Raw genomic sequence first — 22,091 nt, 5'->3', positions numbered from 1 at the left:
CTGAGATGAGCATTAAACACGGTCATGTGCTCCAATGTTGATATAAATATATTGACATCAAAACATACGGCCCACAACCAATGAGCTGAAGAAAAAGATTATTTAAAAAATGAAAAAACATTCAAGGAGCTTCAATTAAAATCAGGGTGAATCAAGGGGCAGGCGATTCCCTGCAAATGAATTTCAGAAGAATGAAAGCAAAAGGGGAAAAGTCACGCGCTCATAAGTCATGGAAATATAACTGCACTTGCAAAGGACAGCCTCACTGTGTTTTGCTCTGCAGCCGTTTGTAACAACGATCTTTATATTCGTATTAAATAGTCATAATGTGCTATTTCTGTATAATTAGAACAGTCCGGCATCAACAACGATAAAAAAGAAAGGATTTATTACATTTGTTTTCAGAAATAATAATGCGGAGCCACTCTTTTTTCTTCAATAAATACAGTACATGACAATGTGCAGGACAAACATTTGGCATGTGTGGTAGGTCGCAAAACAATAACCTGTGATAAAGAAAAAACGCTTGTTTCTGTGACAATGGGACGATCTGGTATTGGATAGCATTATTTTAATAAATAGCAATTCAGTACATTTCTATCAATGTGTTTGTTTGTTACATTTTGTTTCATAAAGTTAGGAAAACAATGTCTAACTCAAGCCTGATGTTGCCTGACACATAAAAGAAGGATCCCAGTCACTTCCACACAGCGAGACATAACACAGATAAACATCACATCCGGTCTCAGTATCCAACGACACCCAGAGACAAAGTGTTGGTATCGGGACTTGTTATTGTTTTCATTTCTTCACTCTGCTCCTTGAAACCTTTTGGAGAACAGACCAAATCAATGTGTCGATAGCTATGAATAAGTGAGAAATCATCCAGAGTCCCATCGGCCTTAAATGAAAAAATAAGCATTGTAAAAAAAACAAACATCTGTCTTATAATCACTTCATGAAGGCACTCTCATCAGCACTTTTCTGAACTCTCCCTCTCACAGGCCGACCTATACGCGCTCGGCCTCGACAGAAACAAACAGGTGTCTGATAACATTACAAGCCTGACAATGAGGCTTCTGGCTCAGAAGAAAAGAGAAGACAGCTGTTCGCTTACAGTATAATCAACAAAGTAAATAGCGGTTCCCTTTTTGGTTTCATGTAGTCCGTGACTTTCTTCTTCGAGGTGTACCAGCCACCTCAGTAAATATTCATATCCAGTGATTCTCCAGTGAGTACAGTACCTGTCGTTCAGTGTTCTTAACATTCAAACGTGCCGAGCCACAGCTGAAGCTCCTCTTTGGTTGCTCCTTCATCAACATCTCAAAATAAACTCTCGTCTTAAAGTCTTGAGGTAACTGAAGGATCCAGTCGTGATCCAGTCTCCAACAAGTCTCGTGTGTTTTTTTTTTGGTAACTTCCTCTGTTTATAAAGCTTTCACGTGTCTCTCACATGCATCATAGAGAAGCTTCAGTAATCAGTCACACGGGTAGAACAGTGCTGTTGGTGTCAGGGGTGATAGGAGGAGGCGTGTCGGGCCCGGTGCTGGTGTAGATGCTCTGAGGAGGAGAGTTGTCCCGGCTGGAGGAGAGGATGTCGTACGGCAGCTCCATAGAGGGGCGGATGCTCTCTTCATAAGTAGGAGGAGGCTGGAGGACATGAGTCAAAACAAGACGGATTTTAGGACGAGAGCAGGTGGACATCGATCGAGCTCAAACATTATCAAAGTTGATGGACAATTTTTCCCTGATGTTGAATTTTTTTATATTAAGATGTCGGCCATGTTATCTGTCCAGAGAGTTGTTTTGTTGCTGCTGTTTACATCGCTCTTGATGCTAATTTAAGAAGATGCACTACTGTTTAGTTTTGTCTTGTGACGCATCAAAAGGACAACTGCATTTCGTTGTGCAACCCCATAATAAAGGATCTTTGAACCTTGAGCAGTGTAATGACATGAGGTCTCTTCTATGAAGACGATAATGTTCAGTTTCTGTTGACACCATCATGATGTTAATTCAATTCTATGTTGTAGCATTGAGGTCATTATGGTGCACTGGACAAAGTATATATTCTGGACCCGTCGTGTCTGTGAATATAGGAACGCCTCTCAATGGAATGTAGTTCAATGCAACACCACCTTTAACTACGACAATGACACCAAACACCGAGTAGATTGTACAGGTGTACCTAATAAAGTGGCCACTCAGTGTATGTATTCAATGGAAAGCTTTGGATTGAATGGTGTTATTTGAATTTTTGTGACAGTATAGGACACGTTGAAGATTCATCCGGCACAGCAAAGAGCAAACTTTGAAGCTGCAATCGGTGTACCATTGATATAAATGTTAAATAAATATAGAAGACCCGAATAAAATCTCCTGCGACCCACCAGTGTGTCCCGACACAGTCTTTGGGAGTGACTGAAGTCTTTGCTACTTGTCCATGTGAGACTCTTACTGTGATTTACAGACAAAGACAAAACAAACTAAACATAATCGACACAAGTCAGAAACAGTATAACCAAAGTTATTCACGGGGGAACAGAACAAGTTTTTCCTCGGGATGAAAAGTGAAAACATCCTGAGGTCTGATATCCATCCCTGAAAATAAGTGGATCATGTTTGTATTTCCTCTACCAATTAATCTCCACGTCAGTCGCCTGGAACATACTTTTCCTCCAGTACATTATCTTTCTGATCACATCTGGCTGATTCCCTTTACCCGACTGGGTCTTCTTATCTTTTAATTGCTTGGGGACCCTCGGGGGACAGGAGCAATCCCACAACCCTTCCCTCTGTGCGATACACACCACAAACATACACACACGCACGCACACACACACGCACATACACACACCAGGCCGCTACGTTTTACTACCATCCTGCCTCGGTCCGCAGGACAGACAGGGGCAGATATTAAGGGGCCATCGGTTGAACTTCAGTTGTGGGGGAGGGAGACTTTTAAGTGACTGGTGATGGGTTGAAGTATACCGTGTGTGTGTGTGTGTGTGTGTGTGTGTGTGTGTGTGTGTGTGTGTGTGTGTGTGTGTGTGTGTGTGTGTGTGTGTGTGTGTGTGTGTGTGTGTGTGTGTGTGTGTGTGTGTGTGTGTGTGTGTGTGTGTGTAAGAGATGGAAGGTTTGTTTAATTAAGGAAAAAGGGGAAGGTCATAAAAGAAGAAAAAAATCAGTAGAAGACGGGAGCACAAAGCTGCATTCTCGTGCTCTGTTTGCTCTCAGGACGCCGGCCCTTAATTTATGTTTGATGTGCCTCTTACTCATTACCTTGTCTGCTCAAGCGTTGTGCGAGTCAAAAGCTCAGCGAAAGATCAACACGGTAAAACCTTGAAACGCGGCCGCCAGCACAATTCCGCAGCGAGCCCGAGATGAGCCGATAGAGAATCCTGTTCACTGCACTCTGAATGCGGATTAATCTTTGAACGAGCTCTTGTTACAATATTGTATGACAGCGTGGTCACAATATAAAGAGCCTGCTTCGTATTATCTCCATTCATTGTGAAGATACACGCCGGGGGCCTCCATAATAGCATGAGTTTATACGAGATTTAGCTTTTCCTCAAACTGTAACAGGAGCACACCATCTTCTCTGAACAACAGCACCTGAACCTACTTCATTGTCAAAAAGCATTTGTGACTGTATCAAGTGCCGCGACACATTCCTAATCCCTAATTCCGCTGACCTCGGTCACAATGGGTCCATTGAGGCCGAAGCGGTCTGCGATCATCATGTGGATCTGCCTCTGGCGGTCCTTCTTTCGGACGCTCTCGTAGGAGGGGAGCCTCGGCAGGGGGCCCTCCAGTGTGGGCAGGCTGTAGCTGGAGGGCAGGCCGACGTAGAACAGCTGACCCGCCTGCTGAGACACAGAGGGACACTCGTGAGGGACGGGAAGCAGAAGCTCATTTAAACAGAAGCTCATTTGACGATATGTTGACTGCACAGGGTGAGTGGACAGTGTACACCGAATGGAAGAGGGATGCTTTGAGCGGCTCTCTCACCTGAGTGCTGTCATCCATGATCTGAGTCGGCTCGAGACAAGGAGATCCCACCAGCGTCTGCCTGCTGCTGTAGTACTGAGGAGGAGCGTGCTGTAAAACAAGCAGTCACAACTGTGTCTCAGAAAGAGGAGCGTCAACAGTTATCCTGCTGCAATTAGTCAAAAATCCACTCCTTTCAGCCCAATTAACCGATGTGCGTGCCTTGTTTAATCACTGTCGACGCTGGCTGGTTTAGCGATGCCATAAATCATCTAATCAATGAGACGACCACCCTCCAATTTCTGTTCCTCCTCCCAGTCCCACCCACTCTAAAACAAGGTGCAATCCTGACAAGACCAGCCAGGGAAACTCTGTAATTGCCTGGAGTCTAAATGAGTCCTCCTTTGTGCGGAGAACAATGCGATGTCCTACTGTGCATCAGGGTCCCTCGGCAACAGACCCCACCGTGTGGTCCGCTGAGTGTCTCTCTCTTCCCCTTGTAACTGCAGCAGGTACCTCTTAACGAGCACACTCCACTGCACATCATGGCCTCGTATGTCATTTGGGCCGGCAGCGCAACAAAGTCAATTTGTCGCCTGACTCGGATTTAAATCCAGCGTGAGGATGAGAGACGTTGGGACAACTTTTTGCTTTTATCACTGAGGAGATGTCCTCTGACTGAGACGCAACAAAAGTCTAAAAACGTGGTATTGAAACATCAGATTTATCTTTTTCCCAGGCCAGTTAATGCAAACAATGACATCACTCACACTTAAGAGTGACGCCAACTAACGACCTCTGCCATAATCCTCACGTCGGTTCAGAGGGAGACTGACGACACCAAAGAAGTGATGTCAAAGGTCACTTTCCCCTCACTGGTTTGTACTTTTAAGAAGCAACAAAACAAAAAAAAAGTCCTCAAGGAAGAGGAAAAAAAAGGAGACTTGTCCTTTTGTCTCCTGCCATTTATTCAGCCAGTGTGAAAAAGCACAACCGTGTAAAATCAGTGCTGAAGTCGGGGGAGGACCCCGGCGGCAGTGTGTGCCTTTTTTCCACCGCCGCAACCTAAAGGAGACCCATTGTCCCCCTTGTGTCCCCAACACCCACAGAGGGGTCGGCCCACTCATTCATGGTGCAAACTGAAGCAGGGAAAGGTATGCGACGATGAAGTTGAAGACGTGAAATGTCCCACAGGAGCACAATGAAAGTGTTTGTGTGTGCGTTTTCATTCGTGGAATGACTAACCTTCACTTTGCTGTCTCATAATGAAAACAACACAAAGCCTTTTCGGTTTCAGGAAAATATTGACTCCGAAGTCTATTAATTATCCCGTAGCAAATGAAAATTAACTCTGAAATACAAATATGGGTGCAGACTCCGTCACTCTGTTCACGGTCTGTAAGTTATCAGGTACGTTGTGTGCCTACACTGCTGTAACTAAGACCATGTACCAGTGAAACGCTCCGCTAGCTCCTTAAACGGGACAACAGGACTCCTCCGTTAAAAACTTAAACCCCACAGCTGAACAGAGCTTCCTGTCTGTTGAAGTCTCTGCGACCCAAAGATAACACTCAGACTTCACCCCTGTGACTCACGGAGGTGAGAAACAAGTCAAGAGGAAGCAGAGAGAATGGGCATCCAATGGAAAGTTACCTCTGTGTTTACATTTCCTTTTCACCTCGTCCTGAACCATCGCCCACTGCTTTATTCTGTTACCTTTTTTTAGATCGAGGGATTTGTGACGTTTGAGGTGTGAAAAAAATTGATTCATAATGACGTAAAAGGCCACACGCTCTCTTAAAGATTAGGTTGTTTTGCTTCACCTGCTACGCCGACGTTAGCGACAAAATGTGATTTGCAGTGATTTAATTACACTGGTGCTGAAGTAGCATCAATATGCACGGTAAGTGCTAATACTGTCCAATTGCATTGGAGTTACTGTGGCAGATATTTCTGGAGGGCAGCTAATCCACCGCCTGACAATGATCATATCAGGTTTATTGTAGTCCTTTTCCCACAGCCATGCAAATTGAATGTGACACTCAGTAATGGCGCGACATCGAGTGCACATGGTGTCTTTGAGTCCTCTCTCTCTCTCTCTCTCTCTCTCGCTCTCTCTCTCTCTTCAGCGGGACCTCAACAACTGGATCAGAACTGAACATATGAGACACTTAAAAAAAAAAAAAAACTCAGCACAAAAGGCACTTTCTCCCTTTTGTTTTTCTTCTCACCATATCTGCACGTGGCGCCTGATAGGAGCAGCATTTGCAGCACTGAAGATCCTTGTGATAGATGACGGACAGCAGCACCACAATAACCACAAAGAACACCAGAGAGGAAACTGTTTGAAAAGCAGGAGAGAAGAGGTGTTTGTTAGTCACTGTTAAACAAACTGACTTTCTGTTTGTTTTCCAGCTGTAAAACAACTTGTAAAAGAACAGTTTTCTCCTTTTTAGCAGTTCCGATCTGTGAATTTGGTTAAATGTAGCGAGCTTTGAGTTCTGACTGACAGTCTGTCTCTGCAGTTTGAAAAAACTTAAAGGTGTAATTTCTCTCCTGGGCTCTGGCTGTCTGTCAAAAACAATGACAGCTGGAAAATAATAGACTAACTGTAATTAATTACAGTTCAGAGCTCTGAGTGCAATATGTGACGGATCATGAGCTGTTAAAAGGGAATTATCGACCCTTATCACAATGCTGCCGTATGTCTAGAATAAGTGCAAATATGCAGGAAGCAGAACATTTAAAATCACTTCCCAGAGACAGATGTTGAGAGACATTTTTAAGAGTTAACTTACAGCATGCAGCGACCAGTGTGAGCTGATCCGAAGTCAGCTGTGAGGAGGGGATGATTGGACTTGCAGTTGTGGACATTTCTTCTGTGTGAACTGTCAACGTCCCAATGAGAAATCCTCCCGAACTCACCAGGCTCAACACGAAGCCTCTCATGTCAGCAGAGAAGGAAACGGAGAGCGGCTCCGTTGCTCCTCGTCATTGTCTGCTCGGTCCCGGACGGTCTACGTGTGTGACAGTCTGCGCTCTCTCTCTCTCTCTCTCTCTCTCTCTCTCTCTCTCTCTCTCTCTCTCTCTGCAAGTGGGGATCGAACCCTCTCCGCTCGGTAAACACGCGCCACACAGCGCGTGTGTGTGGAGCTCGTGGAGGCGCACTGACGCCCTCTCAACGGCCGCGTGACGTCGCTCTGACTCCGAGCAGCAGCCCCCAGATTTATTACAGACGGCTCCCCAGAAAACAGCAATATAACACGTCTCACGAGCCGATCGCAAACAGTTCAGATGATGCTGAGGAAGTAGACAGCACGCTGCTCCCTCCTCCGTGGATCCAGACTAGATTAACTCACCGGATGCCTGAGCAGGGGTCCCGTTACCCTGGAGATCGCGGGGGTCCCGTACCGCGATGAGACAAAGGGCCACAATGTAGAGTTAGTATTCATGGAGGGGGAACTGCTTTATTCAACTTTAAACAACAGACTTATAATAATTAAGACAAATGCCTGTCAGGAGTTACTGATATTAAAAAGTAAGGAATAAATACAATGGATAGAGATGAACATTATAAACCATAACTTTAAGTAACAAGGATGAACAATAGATTAGATGTGTTGGTCTATTCATGGCTGGATTTATCTGATAAAGGCCCACCTCATCTAACTATGTGAAGTCTGTGCGTCTTCCTTTGACAGGGTGGATCTCTGAAGTGAATGTGTTCTCAACATATTGACTCTGATAAAGCCTTTCTGAATTGGATCAATAAGCTATATTATATGTTGACCAAAGGCAGCAGCAGGAAGGAAGTCAGCTAACCTGAGCCGAATAAGAAGCTGTAGGCTATACTCCAACAAAATGAAGGATAGAAGTAAAAGTCACATGATGTATTTCATAAACCACAACAATTATTCTGTCTGTATAATATTTTCGTTATTGTGGATTATTTAATATTCTTTACTGTTTTATTACTTATTTACTTCCTTATAATACTTCTTTCGATCTGTTTTTTTACTGTCTCTTGTTTGCACTATACAGTATATATATATATATATATATATATATATATATATATATATATATATATATATATATATATATATATATATATATATGTATATATATATATGTATATATACTCCACTATGCTGCTGTAATCCTGTAAATGTCCCCACTGCGGGACTAATAAAGGATTATCTTATTTTATGTTATACGTTTTTTTAAAGTCTGCGTTTAACAGTAGAAGATGTACTCAGTATGAATATGTGATGATAAAAAAAAAAAGTTCTGCTGCAGAAGGAAACATGAAATATGTGAATTTGTCACAATAACAATACAAACTTTGCAGCAACCTGAGGATGGCGAGCGCCATCGCGTGCCCGCGCAGCTCAGAATGCGCCATGCACGCGCTGCGCTCCTCGTCAACTGGAGTCGAGAAAAATGGTGGCCAGCGTTCGAGTACAGAAGCTGCTCCGCCGATATAAACTAGCGATAGCCGCCGCGTTAACTATCCTGCTGGTGCAGGGACTCGTGGTATGGAGCCTGAGGAGTCTGGAGGAGGGCGAGGCAGAGGTGAGTCCCAGTCAGTCACAGATTATCTGAGACAGTATCTGTTTCTGTGAGGATTTAATTCTAGAGCTAAACCGCTAACCTGGCGCTTAGCTCCCCGTGTGTTATGATACAGTAGCGCTAGCCGATGCTAGCTGAGTTAGCCGCTGATTGAACAGCGCCGCTCCGAAACATTTCGGTGACGTTACAACCGGAGCAGCCCCGTCCTGTCTGTCTGTCAGCGACCACGACACCAGACTAGTTCAGTACACATTACTACATGTTTATAACTATGAAATCATACGTATTTATAGTACTGGTTTCGTAGTTGTTAACTTGTTTAAGAAGCAGCAGTGGTCACTAATGTTACATTTCACTTGGAGTCACTGTTGATGATGTTGAGTAAGTACCAAATCCAAGAGTAAGAGGCGTCTATGAAGTGATGTAACTTTTTAGGAAAACGTGAAAGGACTCCGTTATGATTCATTGATCACAAACTGTTCATCACGATGAGCTGAAAACGCGCCATTAGGCACGTCTGCACATCTGCTCCACTGTTTGTGTTTATATCCACACAGAGGCGTTTCCTCTGTGTGTGGGCTGCTCTTTATATGTGACATTCACTCAGCTTTGAATCACACCTAAACACCCGCAGAGGGATAAAGGTGAAAGTCGATCCTCTCCATGCCACTGAAACAACTCATCTAACATTAACCACCGTGGGAAGCTTATCTCTGTGTCTCCCTCGCACACCTGGAGCTCTCCGCCCTGAGGCAGTGCCTGTTCCTGGTCTCCCTCTGAATGAGGTGAAGGGAGTTTGTTAACAGATGTAACACGTGGAGGAGTCTTTCTTTTTTTAGTGAGTGTCACATGAATGCAAACTGCAACCTGAGTGGGGAACGCTACTGAATCCCTGATCATGATACATAACAAGCATGGGCGCACTGTGTATGATGTCCCTCCCAACATGGACATCAGTGCCTGGAGGGTGAAGTAATGCTAAAGTTTGACCCGGAGATGCTTAAAATAAGGGATCATGATTCTGTCAATGGTTATCATTCACCAATCCTCAGCCTCGACGAAGTAATCCATTTCCTTAAATGGGACGTTGTGACAAAACGGGAAGTGTGACATGTGGTTCATCATGTTGCTTTTTAATTCAATCACCTGTCTGCATATTGAGCCTCTGGGCTTTCTGCTCCCTCATCAGGTGCATTCAGGCTTAAACATGCTTCAGCAGAGGCACAGAGACATGTCTGTGGTCGACTGTAGATCACAGAGGACTGTGAAGGAGCAGACGTACACACCTGCAAAATCCCATCACTGCTGCACACAGTATTTGCTGTCCAGTGTTTCTTTGTGTTTGTTTTCTTCGTTCGTGTTTGTGCTTGGTGAACTCTGGCTTCAGTAATGTGACACTGCTGCTCAGCCTGATATGAAACCATGTTGGCAGACATCTGTGCAAATGTCAGCGCGCTGCGTCTTTGCATGTTGTAACTTGCATCTGCTCTAATCTGTGTCTCGCTGTGCATGTGTGAACTCTGCTACATTGGTTTATATTTAAAGCCCTTGAAGGGGGAAAGGACAGAAGAAGACTACTTTCACCCTCTGCTTTGCCTGTGCTGTCCTACAGAGCTGAGCGCTCGCTGCTGCTTCACCGCTTCAGCAGATGGTGACGCCGATATGGTTTCCCTCCTCTTTTTAATTGGAAAGAGAAGAGGCTGCACAGCTGGCCTTTGAATCAATTCGATGGCGTTAATTAAAAGCTGTGAAAACGAGTGATAAGGAAAGTGGAAACATTAGCCCCCGCTGCGCTCCGTCTTACTTACTGCTGCAGCTGAAAATATCTGTCAGTGTGAGCTGGCAAGATGAAGTTCACGGTAGTGTTTTTATGAATACATCAGGACTTTGGTGTTGTTTGGTGGTTTCTTTAGCATAAATCTAGCTGTGTGAACCGGGTGTCTTCAGGAAACCAGCTTTCTTGTTGAGGAGACGTTTGGACCACAACACAACAATAACCAGGTTACTCAAGCGCATGTAGACTCACTGAAAGAGGCCCCGCACTGCAATGACTGGTATGTCACTGGGCTTCACAATGCCCCTCACTGTACTGGGTCTGAGAGTCCAGTTGGCCACCGGCAGCAGACTCTGCTGTGTTGGTTGGCAGCTGGTTTTCGTTGGCACGGTGTTGTCTGCCTCCCCGTCCCACCACGCAGCACCGGTCCCTCTCCTGTTCCTTTCTGCCACATCATCTGACAAGAGAGCTCTCAGCCCACTCGCTGCTCTTCTTCCTCTTCTTCCTCTTCTCCCAGCGCACATTTAGAAGGGCCCTTTGTGTGATCCAGTAATCTGGTGTGCCAAAGCTGTGATGCTGTTTGGCTAGAATATTTTAAAATGGCTAAAGTTCTGTTTTTGAAGGTGGGATCTGTGCTCCAGTGAGACTGATTCCCTCGATACACTTGAATTAAAATGATGCCATACGCTCTGGGTATTGAAACTGCAGAAAGATACACAGATTGATGATGGTTGTGGTGCATCCGACTGGGTCCGTCCATTATTACAGTACCTCACTGACACAGAACTGAAATGTAATTTTTCTATTGGAGGAACACAACACATCCCTCGGAATGGATCGCTCCCTGATTGCTGTTACTTCCAGTTTTGGGATATTTGAACACTTTGACCAAAGCAGATGGACTGTAAGAGGACCATGTCTTTGTGTGTGTGCGTGCGTGCGTGCGTGCGTGTGGCTATCCAGAACTGTGCCTTTTGCAGATTAGCTTGACAAAAAGGCAGCGGCTCAGCTAAAAATAACCCAGATCAGAGAAATGGGAAAGAAGAGACGTAAACACATCCTTCCCTCTGGGGCTCCTGCAGCTGTTGTCTTAGTGGTGGTCTTAGTTTACTTCAAGTTATTCCTGGATTGTGAATCAACGTTTCCTCCCAGTAGTGTTTGTCCAGGATGTTCTTAGCAATAACCCCCCCCCCCTTCTCTTTCCTGCTTTCTTCTTCTCTCCTCAGAGAAAAACACGGCGGTCTAAGCTGCCTGACCACAACAGCCAGGACCTCAAAAGAGACTCTTCTCTTTGGGAGAAACAAAACTCTTTGTCTGGGAGGAACCGGGGCCGATGGAGCGGCAGGTCGGAGAGGACGGGGGGCACGGCGGCCAGTGCGCTGAGGAGAGGTACCAGCCGCAGAGCGGAGAAGCCGGGCATCAGGCCGAAGTCTCCCCAGGAGCCGGTGATGGCGGGAGCCGGGCTGGACGGCGTGGTCCTCCCCGACCGGTCCAGCAGCCGTAACTTCAGCGAGACCCGAGGCGGAGCCGACGGGGCGGCCAAGTTGCCGGCCGCCCCCGCCGCCGTACTGGGGGAGCCGGGCAGCGTGGACGGGGCGCACCACCCCCCCAGCAGTGACTTTGTGCCCAAATGTGACATCGGAGGCAAGGACGCGCTGTCTGCCCTTCATCGCGCCGGGTCGCAGCAGTGCAGACAGGAGATCGGCAACATCGTGTGTCAGCATCAGGCCGGGAAGCTCATGCCGGACGCACTCCCTCAGTTCTGCCCCCAGCTCGGTGAGAACAAACGGATAGTGCGGCAAATAGTATCCTTATTTGGAGATCTTGTGGTTTACATACTTGAGAACATGCATTTTTGAAGTCATTCCCATAAATGTGGTACTCTGTCACCATCTTTTATCCATCGGACGGTGTCTTTCTCAACACCCAGCCTGTGAGTTGTCTCTGGTCCCTGCTGATTCAGTCCTTTATGTGTCCGTCCTCTTTGACCAGGAATATCAAATCAGGTCCAGGCCTTTGGCGAGCTGGACAACAGCCTGTCCGGAGTGGAGAACCCCGTCAGAGTGGCTTTCGTTCTGATGGTGCACGGCCGAGCCATACGGCAGCTCAAGCGCCTCATCAAAGCCATATATCACCGCGACCACTACTACTACATCCACGTGGACAAGGTGAGCCCTACGGGGAGACTACCAAACATTCTGTAACATGTACATGGCATCGCAAACGCACTCAGACGGCACAATCCTGCACGAGAGAATTCCTTCTTCTTCTGCTGCTGCTGCTGCTGCTGGTGGTGGTGGTGGTGGTACGAGCTCTTTGTTTATTTATGGTGATGCTGAACACTGAAGAGCGTTATTTGGCTCCCTGCTCGGTTCTGGCTTTGCGGAGCTCACAAACGCTTTTACCGGTTAGTTCTTGGTGCATTATGGAGGTTAAATATATCCCGTGGGGCTCGCGGTGTGGTAAAGGGGATTAGCCTGGATAGAGTAAAGTGTGGCTGGATTTAGTGGAGGAAAAGTCTGCTATCGTGTGCAGCTCGAAGACAAATGTACGGCCGACCTCGGGTGCCTGTCGTCGGTGCACCTGTTTAGCCGGAAAGGTTGTTGAGTCCTGGAGAGTCGCTCTGTTCGGCTGCCAAAGGACGGTGGAAGAGGCTCTCCGGAGGCAGTGAGGAATAGGTAGTGAGTGGGACAGACGCCATCTCAGACACTTTTATTTATCACGGAGGCAAAAGCCTGTTTGACAGATGAGTCTGTGAAACAGCTCAGCTTGTACTCGAGTCAGTCTCCCGGGTCCTCTACGAGTGAGGACGGTGAGTTTAGGACTTTCTGTTGCTTTTATCTCCTTCATGAACACAACCAGGATGTCTGAAGAAGTCCCGGCTAAATTTAAGACTCGTCCACAAATGTCCACAGTTTATTTAACACAGGAGTCGGTAGCTGCAGGAGTCTGTAGCACACAGGTTGTGCTTCACGAAACAAAACAATTTGACTTCATGTCCCTGAAGAAAGTGTCCTTTCTCTGTTAAACTGCAAATGTATCGCTTCAGGACCTTTTTTATTAGCCGTGTTCATTTGTAAACAGGCTGCTTGTTAATGAGTTGGTAATTAATCGAATTAAAGGGAAATTTTAACGAAAGGTCTTTCTGAACCTACAGATTTTTGGCTTCCTGCTATCATCAGACTCGTGGCTCCGTCTCTCACCACCTCTAATGCCTCTGAATAAAGCTTCACAGCTGCTCGGCTCTTTGACTTCCTTTTACAGAGTACCGGTAGTATCCTTTGAGCTCCGCTCATCTCAGTTCTGTGTTGCTATTTGCACTTTGAGAAGGAAAGAGGCAAAACTAGCTCATTTCTATTTCCTCTCTCTTTATGGTGACCCACAACACAAAGCACCACGTGGCTGCTGTTCTGCTCACATCCAATTCTCTTTCAACTGGAGCCAGCTTTGTGCGCTTGTGTTGGCACAGCTGCAGATCTGTGGAGAGCTACATTATTACCTTTGTGATGCAGGAACTCTGCCTTTTTTTGCTTTGAAACTCCGCAGCGGTCCGGCTACTTGCACCGGGAGGTCCTGCTGCTCGCCCAGCAGTACCCGAACATCCGAGCCACGCCCTGGCGGATGGTCACCATCTGGGGCGGTGCCAGCCTCCTGAAGGCCTACCTACGCAGCATGCAGGACCTGCTCTCCATGGCGGACTGGAAGTGGGATTTTTTCATCAATCTCAGCGCCACAGATTTCCCCACCAGGTCGGCAGATTAATGTCATTGTTATGCATTTAAACGCCATTCGAGTGTTAAATACCGTACAGTTTTTTTTTTCAGTGCAAAAAATGTGTTGTGCATCAGAGCCGTGACAGTATGTGATTATTTCATGATTGCCTTGTTTGCTGGTGGTTTAATCTTTCAATCGAGCAGATTTGAGTCCTTCGCTGACCGACCAACTGTAACATTAGTAGCAGCCGAAGCATTTGCCGGATGAATAGAATATTCTGGTAGCAGTATGAAGTGGATTGAATCACAGAGCTTAAAGTAAATAAGTCTTCTTTCTGGGGCTGCTTTGATTGTTTGAATGCACACAGACAATCCCATGCCAGGAATCCTGTCCACAGTAGCTGATTCCACTCGTGAATATTATCAGACAGCGCCATACTCGAGCCAGCATTTTATCTTCCAAAGAACCTCCGTGAAATCTCTTTTTGTCTTTCTTAAACCGAGCCGCGCTTCTCACCGTAACACCTTCCTGCAGGACCAACGATGAACTGGTGGCGTTCCTGTCGCAGCAAAGAGACAAGAACTTCCTCAAGTCCCACGGGAGAGAGAATGCCCGGTGAGTGTTCCAGCTGCGAGGTACAGAGCAGCTGGACACCGTTTGGTTTTTGTTTGATCACTCGCGTTGATGAATGCTGCAAATAGCACCACGATGTCTCCCTATTTTAAACCGTGTTGTCTGTGTGGAAGGTTTATTAAGAAGCAGGGCCTCGACCGCCTCTTCCACGAGTGCGACAACCACATGTGGCGTCTCGGCGAGCGCAGCATCCCAGAAGGCCTCGAGGTCTCGGGCGGCTCCGATTGGTTCGCGCTCACCCGCCGCTTCGTCGAGTACGTCATGAACTCCCAGGATGACCTGGTGTCGGGGCTGAAGCAGTTCTATTCCTACGCTCTGCTCCCCGCTGAGGTAAGTAAGCCTGAGGTGGTCTGTTTATCCCCCCCTAGTCGAGACAAGACAGTTTGATGTACAAGTCTGTCTCAGAAGAGCCCAGCAGCGGAGATAATGTAATACTTTAAGCTTCCGGGCGCAGCAGAGGTGCCAGATGAGAGAAGGGTTCCTTTGAGTTCATCTGGCTGTGTGCTTTAAAGTCTTAGAGGAGGTGCAGTGGTTTGTTCCCTGTTGAGGCACTTTCGAGCCAGTGGATATCTATTTTTATACTTCGTCTCTGACCGTTTACAGTATCTTCACTCTCACACAACACAGCCTTTGTTGCACAGCGCAGCACAAACAGTGTATTTACTTCCTCCTAGTCCTTCTTCCACACGGTGCTGGGTAACAGTCACATGTGTGACACCCTGGTGGACAACAACCTGCGCGTCACCAACTGGAACCGTAAGCTGGGCTGTAAATGCCAGTACAAGCACATTGTGGACTGGTGTGGCTGCTCCCCCAATGACTTCAAACCACAAGACCTCATCCGGATCCAGGTGAGTGGGCCAGCTGCAGAGCAACAGCTGCTTTCTAACCGAGCTTGTAGTTTCTCAGTCTCTCGTGTTTTAAGCATCTCAAAAGCTTTTTTATTTGGTTATTCTTTGTTTTTTCTTACAGCAACTGACCCGTCCGACATTCTTTGCACGCAAATTTGAGTCGTCGGTGAACCAGGAGGCCATAGACATCCTGGACACTCACCTGTATGGCCAGTACGCTCCGGGCACCGTTGCCGTTAAGGCGTACTGGGAAAGTCTGTTCGAGCAGCTGGAAGGCGTGGGCTCGCTCGGGGACGCCGCTCTCACCGCTTACACTGCTTTCTTTCGTCTGGGCCTCAAGAATGTGGCAACTACTCAGAGCAACGTGGAGGCCTGCAGGTCCGTAGACACGGTTTACTTTTGACATTTTTTGGGGGGGAAACAGGTGAAAATAATTGTCTTTTTTTCTGCAGGTTTGAACCAGTAGACTACCCTCTATCAGTACACGTTTACTTTTATGACGACCGCTTCCAAGGGTATCTGGTGCGGCAGGAAGTCCAGGCGGTGGGTTCAGAGTTCAGGGAGACACTGGAGATGTGGGCGGTGCCCCAAGCCACGCTGGTCCGCGAGAGGAACCTGAAGGAGTTTGAAAGGCTCAAGAACCTGGAAGTAAGATGAGGATTCTTCATCATCATTGTGCAAACCTTTTCATATCAAGGTGCCTTAAGAAAACTGCTTCACGGGAAGATTTCCTTCCTGATATGGGAAAAATTGGCTTAATTTTATCGGGGCTTAATCCGACCAAAACTAGACTTTGAAGTTGAATTAATTATTTTGGGAGTAAAGCTGGAGAGTGCTAACATATTCTGTCTCCTTGTCCTCAAATACAATGTGAAAGTCTGAGCCGGAGGAGGCATTGTATTGCTCTATTGTGTCACATAATCCATTGCTTCCTTTTGTCTTTCTCTCCGGCAGATCGGCACAGAGTGGGATCCGAAAGAAAGAATCTTTCGTAACTTTGGCGGCGTGATCGGCCCTTTGAACGAACCACTGGCGGTCCAGAAGTGGGCACGCGGTCCCAACCTCACCGCCACTATCGTATGGATCGACCCAGCTCTGGTGGTGGCAGCTTCTTACGACATTACCGTGGATGTGGATGCGGAGTACACCCAGTACAAGCCTGCGCTGCAGCGCCCCCTGCGGCCCGGCACCTGGACGGTACGGGTGTTGAAGCAGTGGGAGCGCGTGGCAGAAGTTCGCTTCCTGGTCATGCCCCTAACCTTCAAAGATAAGGAGCCGCTACGCAAAGGTGAGGCGTGGATTCAGAGCGTTTGATTGACCTTATGTGAGTCTAAAAGACAAAAGCTGGCGATATTCTGTATCCTGATTATAGATTGAAGGTTTAAAGTTTCTTTGTATCTTTTAAAAACTCCTTTCCCTCTTTAATTCCTCTTTGTCTGCTCAAGAAGAGGACAGCTGGCTCCATGCGGGGCCTCCGGCTAACCTGTACCTGGAGCAGAGCTTCCAGCAGCTGAGCTCCGTTCTCAAGCTGCCCCCCCAGGAGTCGGCCATGAAGGAGGCCCAGCGCAGAGCCCAGCTGGTGGGTCCGCCCCTCGAAGCGTGGGTGGACAGCAGCATCCGGACCTTCTGGGTTACAGGCGGTCTGTGCGCCACACAGTCCTCCTCCTGCCCAGCCGTGGGGCCGTGCTCCAAGACCTCCTGGAGCTCTCTGTCCCCGGACCCCAAGTCTGAACTGGGCCCGGTCAAAAGCGACGGGCGGATCAGGTAGCCCCCCCGAGAGAGGAGAGCTCCGAGAGGACCTGTGTGAACCGGATCTCGCCTCCGAGCTCAGAGGGCACATAAACAAACGGATGTTCCTGCACTGAGGAGTCGAGGCGTTCTCAGTGAAGAGCTAATACAGACTTAAAAGAGGAGGATGCGACTGCTGGAAATTTGCACATAGACGGTTTGCCAGCGCAAAGACTGGTGCCATCGTTTGCTCAACGGTTACACGGACGTATAGTTTTTATTTTCCTGGCACGCCGTCTGCCAGTCAGGGTCGGAGTTTGGGGGGAAAAAGAGAACCTCTGTGAATGTTTGAACGCACAGTTTTCCATTCAGGAAGCAGTTGTCGAAACTCAAGGACAGACTCTTCTTCATTTCAAGGGAGAGCGGAGCCTCTGAATGACGTTGTTGTTCTGTGAGCACGAGGAGCAGACGGATGAAGTGCACTTTACTGTAAGATGGTGACGTTGAACAGAGGTCACTCGGTTACAGTGTTATGGAGTCATCGCTTTCATTTCACAGCACAGACACATCATGAAATACTTGGTACCTGTATTAGGAAGATATAAGAGTATAGAGGGAGTTTAGTTCTGTTAACTGTGACATATCTTTGTTTTTGAGCGTATTTGTTTTGTCTGTTCGTTCTCTGAACTGGTGGTAAAGTGTGAAGTCTTTGATGTCCGTCGACAGTCGAAACCTTCAGTGAGTGGGTGAGGAGACCTTAAGTTGAGATTGTTTTGTCAGCTGTTGTTTTCAAGTTCGAGAACAAACTGTCCAGCTGAAATCCTCTGAAATTAATTAGTCTACTTTATTGGTTCTTTGATTTAAAGCCAACTTCACAAGATAACACTTTAAAGGAATAGTTTCTCAACACGTTCTACTTCCTGTGTTGTTGTTGTTGTGCTGTTGTTTACCTCACGGGTTGGTTATTGTTGTCGTTTCATTTCCTCCGTGCATTTCAATTCAACTCCCGTCCATCAATCGCAATGTTACGCAGTCCGCTGTTTGTTTGTGTTTCTATTTTAGCGTGATCAAGAGAATCTAAGCTGCCTTCACTTAGTGAGAAGATAAAATAGTTTACTACGAGATATCAGCTTCCAGAGACGTGCAATGGCTGCCTTTTCAGAGGATCGTGAGTCTGTGTCTTAGTTAGCTTCTTTTTTTTTTATACCTCATTTTAAATGTTCTTAAATAATAGTCCACAGACACCACATATGAGTTTTCAAGTGAACTTGTTCACCTTGCACAGTGCAGTTGCTTCAGTGAAGCCCCAGTTTTATGGATATAAGCGAGAGTAAGCGTCGGATCAGATGTTATTTTTCTACGCTGTTTGAGAGGAAGTGTGTGTGTGTGTGTGTGTGTGTTGTCCGTTCATCTCCAGCTCTGTTAAACTATTAATCACTGCTGTCTCATCATGTTGTATCTGACAGTCCCACCTGCTCAGTGTCGTTTGAAGCAGACTGTGTGTGTTTTTGGGGGGTTCAGGTCTCTTGAGGTCCGTGCTGTTGTGATAACCAGCAGCAGTCCGGTTGCTGAGTCATCCTGTGGCTCTTATCTGAGGAGCCGGTCACTGTCTGCCTCATCCTGACTGATGACTCAATAAAAACAAACACTTTAAGGGTTTCGTGGTGCTGTTTTCTCCCACATATCTCATCTAGTGGTATTAGAATGGTAATTATTATATTCCAGATGGACTACATGTCTTAAATGTCCTGTTTCCACTGAAGGAAGTAGGACATGTTTACGAGAAGGGGAGGCGCTCTCCAGGGTGCTGAACGCTTCCTTGTTGTCACTTCCTTGTAGCGATGCCCGGCATGGTTTCTACTTCATAAATACTGTAAACGACACCTCAGTGACGCTCTCGTAGGAGGAGGAGGAGGAGGAGGAGGAGATGACCGACGGACAAAGCTGAGAGGAAGTTTCAACGTCTAGTTTGTTTGCAGAAGCTCGTCTGCTTTTAGTCCAGAAAACACCTTCAGGCTTTAATTTAAAGGTGATGGAGGACACGTGTGAGACGCGGAGGCAGGAGGAGGAGAAGCTGGTGTCGTCGGACAGTGCGTACGGATCATCTGCTGTGGACGCGGAGGACGGACAGACGCCCACGTCCAACACCTTCCCCTATAACCAAGAGATTCCTTCTTCACTTCACTGGTTTTTATGAAAATGAATGGTTTTCTAGCAATTTTAGATCAATAGTCTCAATTTATTGCAGGCCTAATTATTAAATGGCGTGTGCTCGCTCTGCCCATCAATAAATAAATGCCCTCTATCAGGAGAGCTGTAACAGTGAAGTGAATAAAGCCTTTATAAAAGGTGTATGGACACTCCAGCACAGTCTATGAATAACATCCATTTCATTTACTGTCAACTGGAACCCTCAAGTCTTTAATATTGAATACATAAATAAAGACACGCAACTAAATTGTAAATATATTCTGAAAAATATATAAATTGACCAAAACCCTCAAAATATTTCTCTAGAAGCTCCCTCACGTCTCAAATCCTCCACTGAAGTAGCTTCACTGCTGAAAAGACTAAATCATTGGTATTCATGAGTAAGATCTCGTTAATCCTCTGTGTGCGCACACACACACACACACGCATATCTAACAGTGTAAAGAGCTCACTTCTGATATCTAGTTTTTTGGGTTATTATTACAGTAAAAAACATAAATATTAGTTTCCGTTGCTCACATTACTACCATAGTAACACACTATCATTGATGTTTCTACAGTCTGTGAGATACATTTTACTGCTTTAAAACTGAAGCTATTTTGAAGATTTGATTCCTTCGTGAGCTTCGTGATCCTCAATAACTCAACTGGTGTGTGTGTGTGTGTGTGTGTGTGTGTGTGTGTGTGTGTGTGTGTGTGTGTGTGTGTGTGTGTGTGTGTGTGTGTGTGTGTGTGTGTGTGTGTGTGTGTGTGTGTGTGTGTGTGTGTGTGTGTGTGTGTGTGTGTGTGTGTGTGTGTGTGTGTGTGAAGCTATAAACAAACTGCTGCTCAGTCGTCATGTTTCTGGTTACATTAGTCGCTTTGCCGACTCGCAGCCAGCCAGAAACGACAGCGTACTAACGACAGATGGCTGAACTCTCTGCAGGCTGCAACGGGCCAATTGGATCTCAGTTCTTAAAACACCCAAAAAAAACTTAGAAGTACTGCTTCCTTTAAAGTTTACGCTGGAATATGCAAAAAGGTATAAAACCCCAAATCTTGCCAGAACTGCTCATTGTGCGACAAGAAGGGACTTTGCACACATGAAGGGACGAGGTTTTCCTTTTAGTTCAGTCATTATTCTCACTGTGGAGGCTGAATGTGAAGTTATCAGCGTTTTAAAGACATCTGCTGAAACATGAAGGTGAAGACGCTCCCTGTTCTCTCTCTCTGCTGTCTCAAGGATAATCCACACAGCACTGCTCACATTGTGGACTCTTAAATATCAGATCTTTGTCATCTAAAGCTCTACTAGTAAATGAGCTAATATCAGATCATCATATTGATTCATTTTGTCTTACTGAAACCTGGCTGAGTAATGATGAATATGTCAGCCTAAATGAATCGACTCCTCCAAGTCATATCAATACTCACATTCCTCGAGGTGCCGGCCGAGGAGGTGGAGTAGCAGCCATCTTTGACTCTAGCCTATTATTAAACCCTAAGCCTAAACTAGACTACAACTCATTTGAAAGCTTGGTTCTTAGTCTTTCACACCCAACCTGGAAAACAATACAGCCAGTTATATTTGTGATAGTGTACCGGGCCCCAGGTCCGTATTCTGAATTTTTATCGGAATTTTTTCAGTTTTTATCAAGTCTAGTCTTTAAAACAGATAAAGTAATTATTGTAGGTGACTTTAATATTCATGTGGATGTCGAGAACAATAGCCTCAGTACTGCATTTATTTCATTATTAGATTCGATTGGTTTCTGTCAGAATGTACAGAAACCCACTCACTGTTTTAAACACACTCTCGACCTGGTTCTGACTTATGGCATTAACATAGAAGATTTAATTTTAATAAAGAAGTGCTACCATTAATGAGCACAACTTTATTAGATATCATCAACCTGTCTTTACTAACAGGTAAGGTACCACAGTCCTTTAAAGTAGCTGTGATTAAACCTCTTCTAAGAAGCCCACTCTGGATCCAGAGGTGTTTGCCAACTATAGACCGATCTCGAACCTTCCCTTCCTCTCTAAGATCCTTGAGAAAGCAGTTGCAAATCAGTTGTGTGACTTTCTGTGTAACAATAGTTTATTTGAGGATTTTCAGTCAGGATTTAGAAAGCATCATAGCACAGAGACAGCTCTGGTAAAAATAACTAATGACCTTCTAATCGCATCAGACAAAGGACTCGTCTCTGTTCTTGTCCTGTTAGACCTTCGTGCTGCGGTCGACACTATAGACCACTGCATCCTCTTGCAGACACTGGAACATTATATTGGCATCAAAGGAACCGCACTGAACTGGTTTGGATCCTATTTATCAGATCGATCTCAGTTTGTTTATGTAAATGATGACGCCTCGATGAAGACCAACGTCAGTTATGGAGTTCCACAAGGTTCTGTGCTTGGACCAATCTTGTTCACCTTATATATGCTTCCTTTAGGCAATATTATTAGAAAACACTCTATAACCTTTCATTGTTATGCAGATGATACTCAATTACATATATCGATCAAACCAGACGAAACCAACCAGCTTGCTAAACTGCAAGCGTGTCTTAAGGACATAAAAACCTGGATGACCTGCAACTTCCTGATGTTAAACTCAGACAAAACTGAAGTTC

General features: G+C 46.0%; 1 protein-coding gene across 2 annotated transcripts; it reads left to right on the top strand.

The window, feature by feature from the left end:
• Window positions 1-8,426: 8,426 nt before the first annotated feature.
• xylt2 (xylosyltransferase II) lies at window positions 8,427-18,893 on the top strand (the record flags this gene model as incomplete). 2 transcript variants are annotated; one of them, XM_079282599.1, is made up of 11 exons in its annotated part: window positions 8,427-8,568; window positions 11,566-12,115; window positions 12,332-12,507; window positions 13,886-14,088; window positions 14,588-14,668; window positions 14,800-15,016; window positions 15,361-15,537; window positions 15,659-15,915; window positions 15,990-16,185; window positions 16,492-16,825; window positions 16,983-18,893. In XM_079282599.1, the coding sequence occupies 11 exons, from the start codon at window positions 8,437-8,439 to the stop codon at window positions 17,303-17,305; spliced, it is 2,646 nt and encodes an 881-aa protein (XP_079138725.1). In that variant the 3' UTR covers window positions 17,306-18,893. The 2 variants fall into 2 exon arrangements, with proteins under 2 accessions (XP_079138725.1, XP_079138724.1); XM_079282598.1 differs by having other exon boundaries at window positions 8,437-8,568; window positions 16,986-18,893.
• Between the last annotated feature and the right edge of the window lie 3,198 nt (window positions 18,894-22,091).

Source organism: Melanostigma gelatinosum (assembly GCF_949748355.1).
Source record: "Melanostigma gelatinosum genome assembly, chromosome: 13".
Taxonomy (NCBI): domain Eukaryota; kingdom Metazoa; phylum Chordata; class Actinopteri; order Perciformes; family Zoarcidae; genus Melanostigma; species Melanostigma gelatinosum.
Note: the sequence above shows the minus strand (reverse complement) of the source record. Positions and strands in the feature narration are given on the sequence as shown.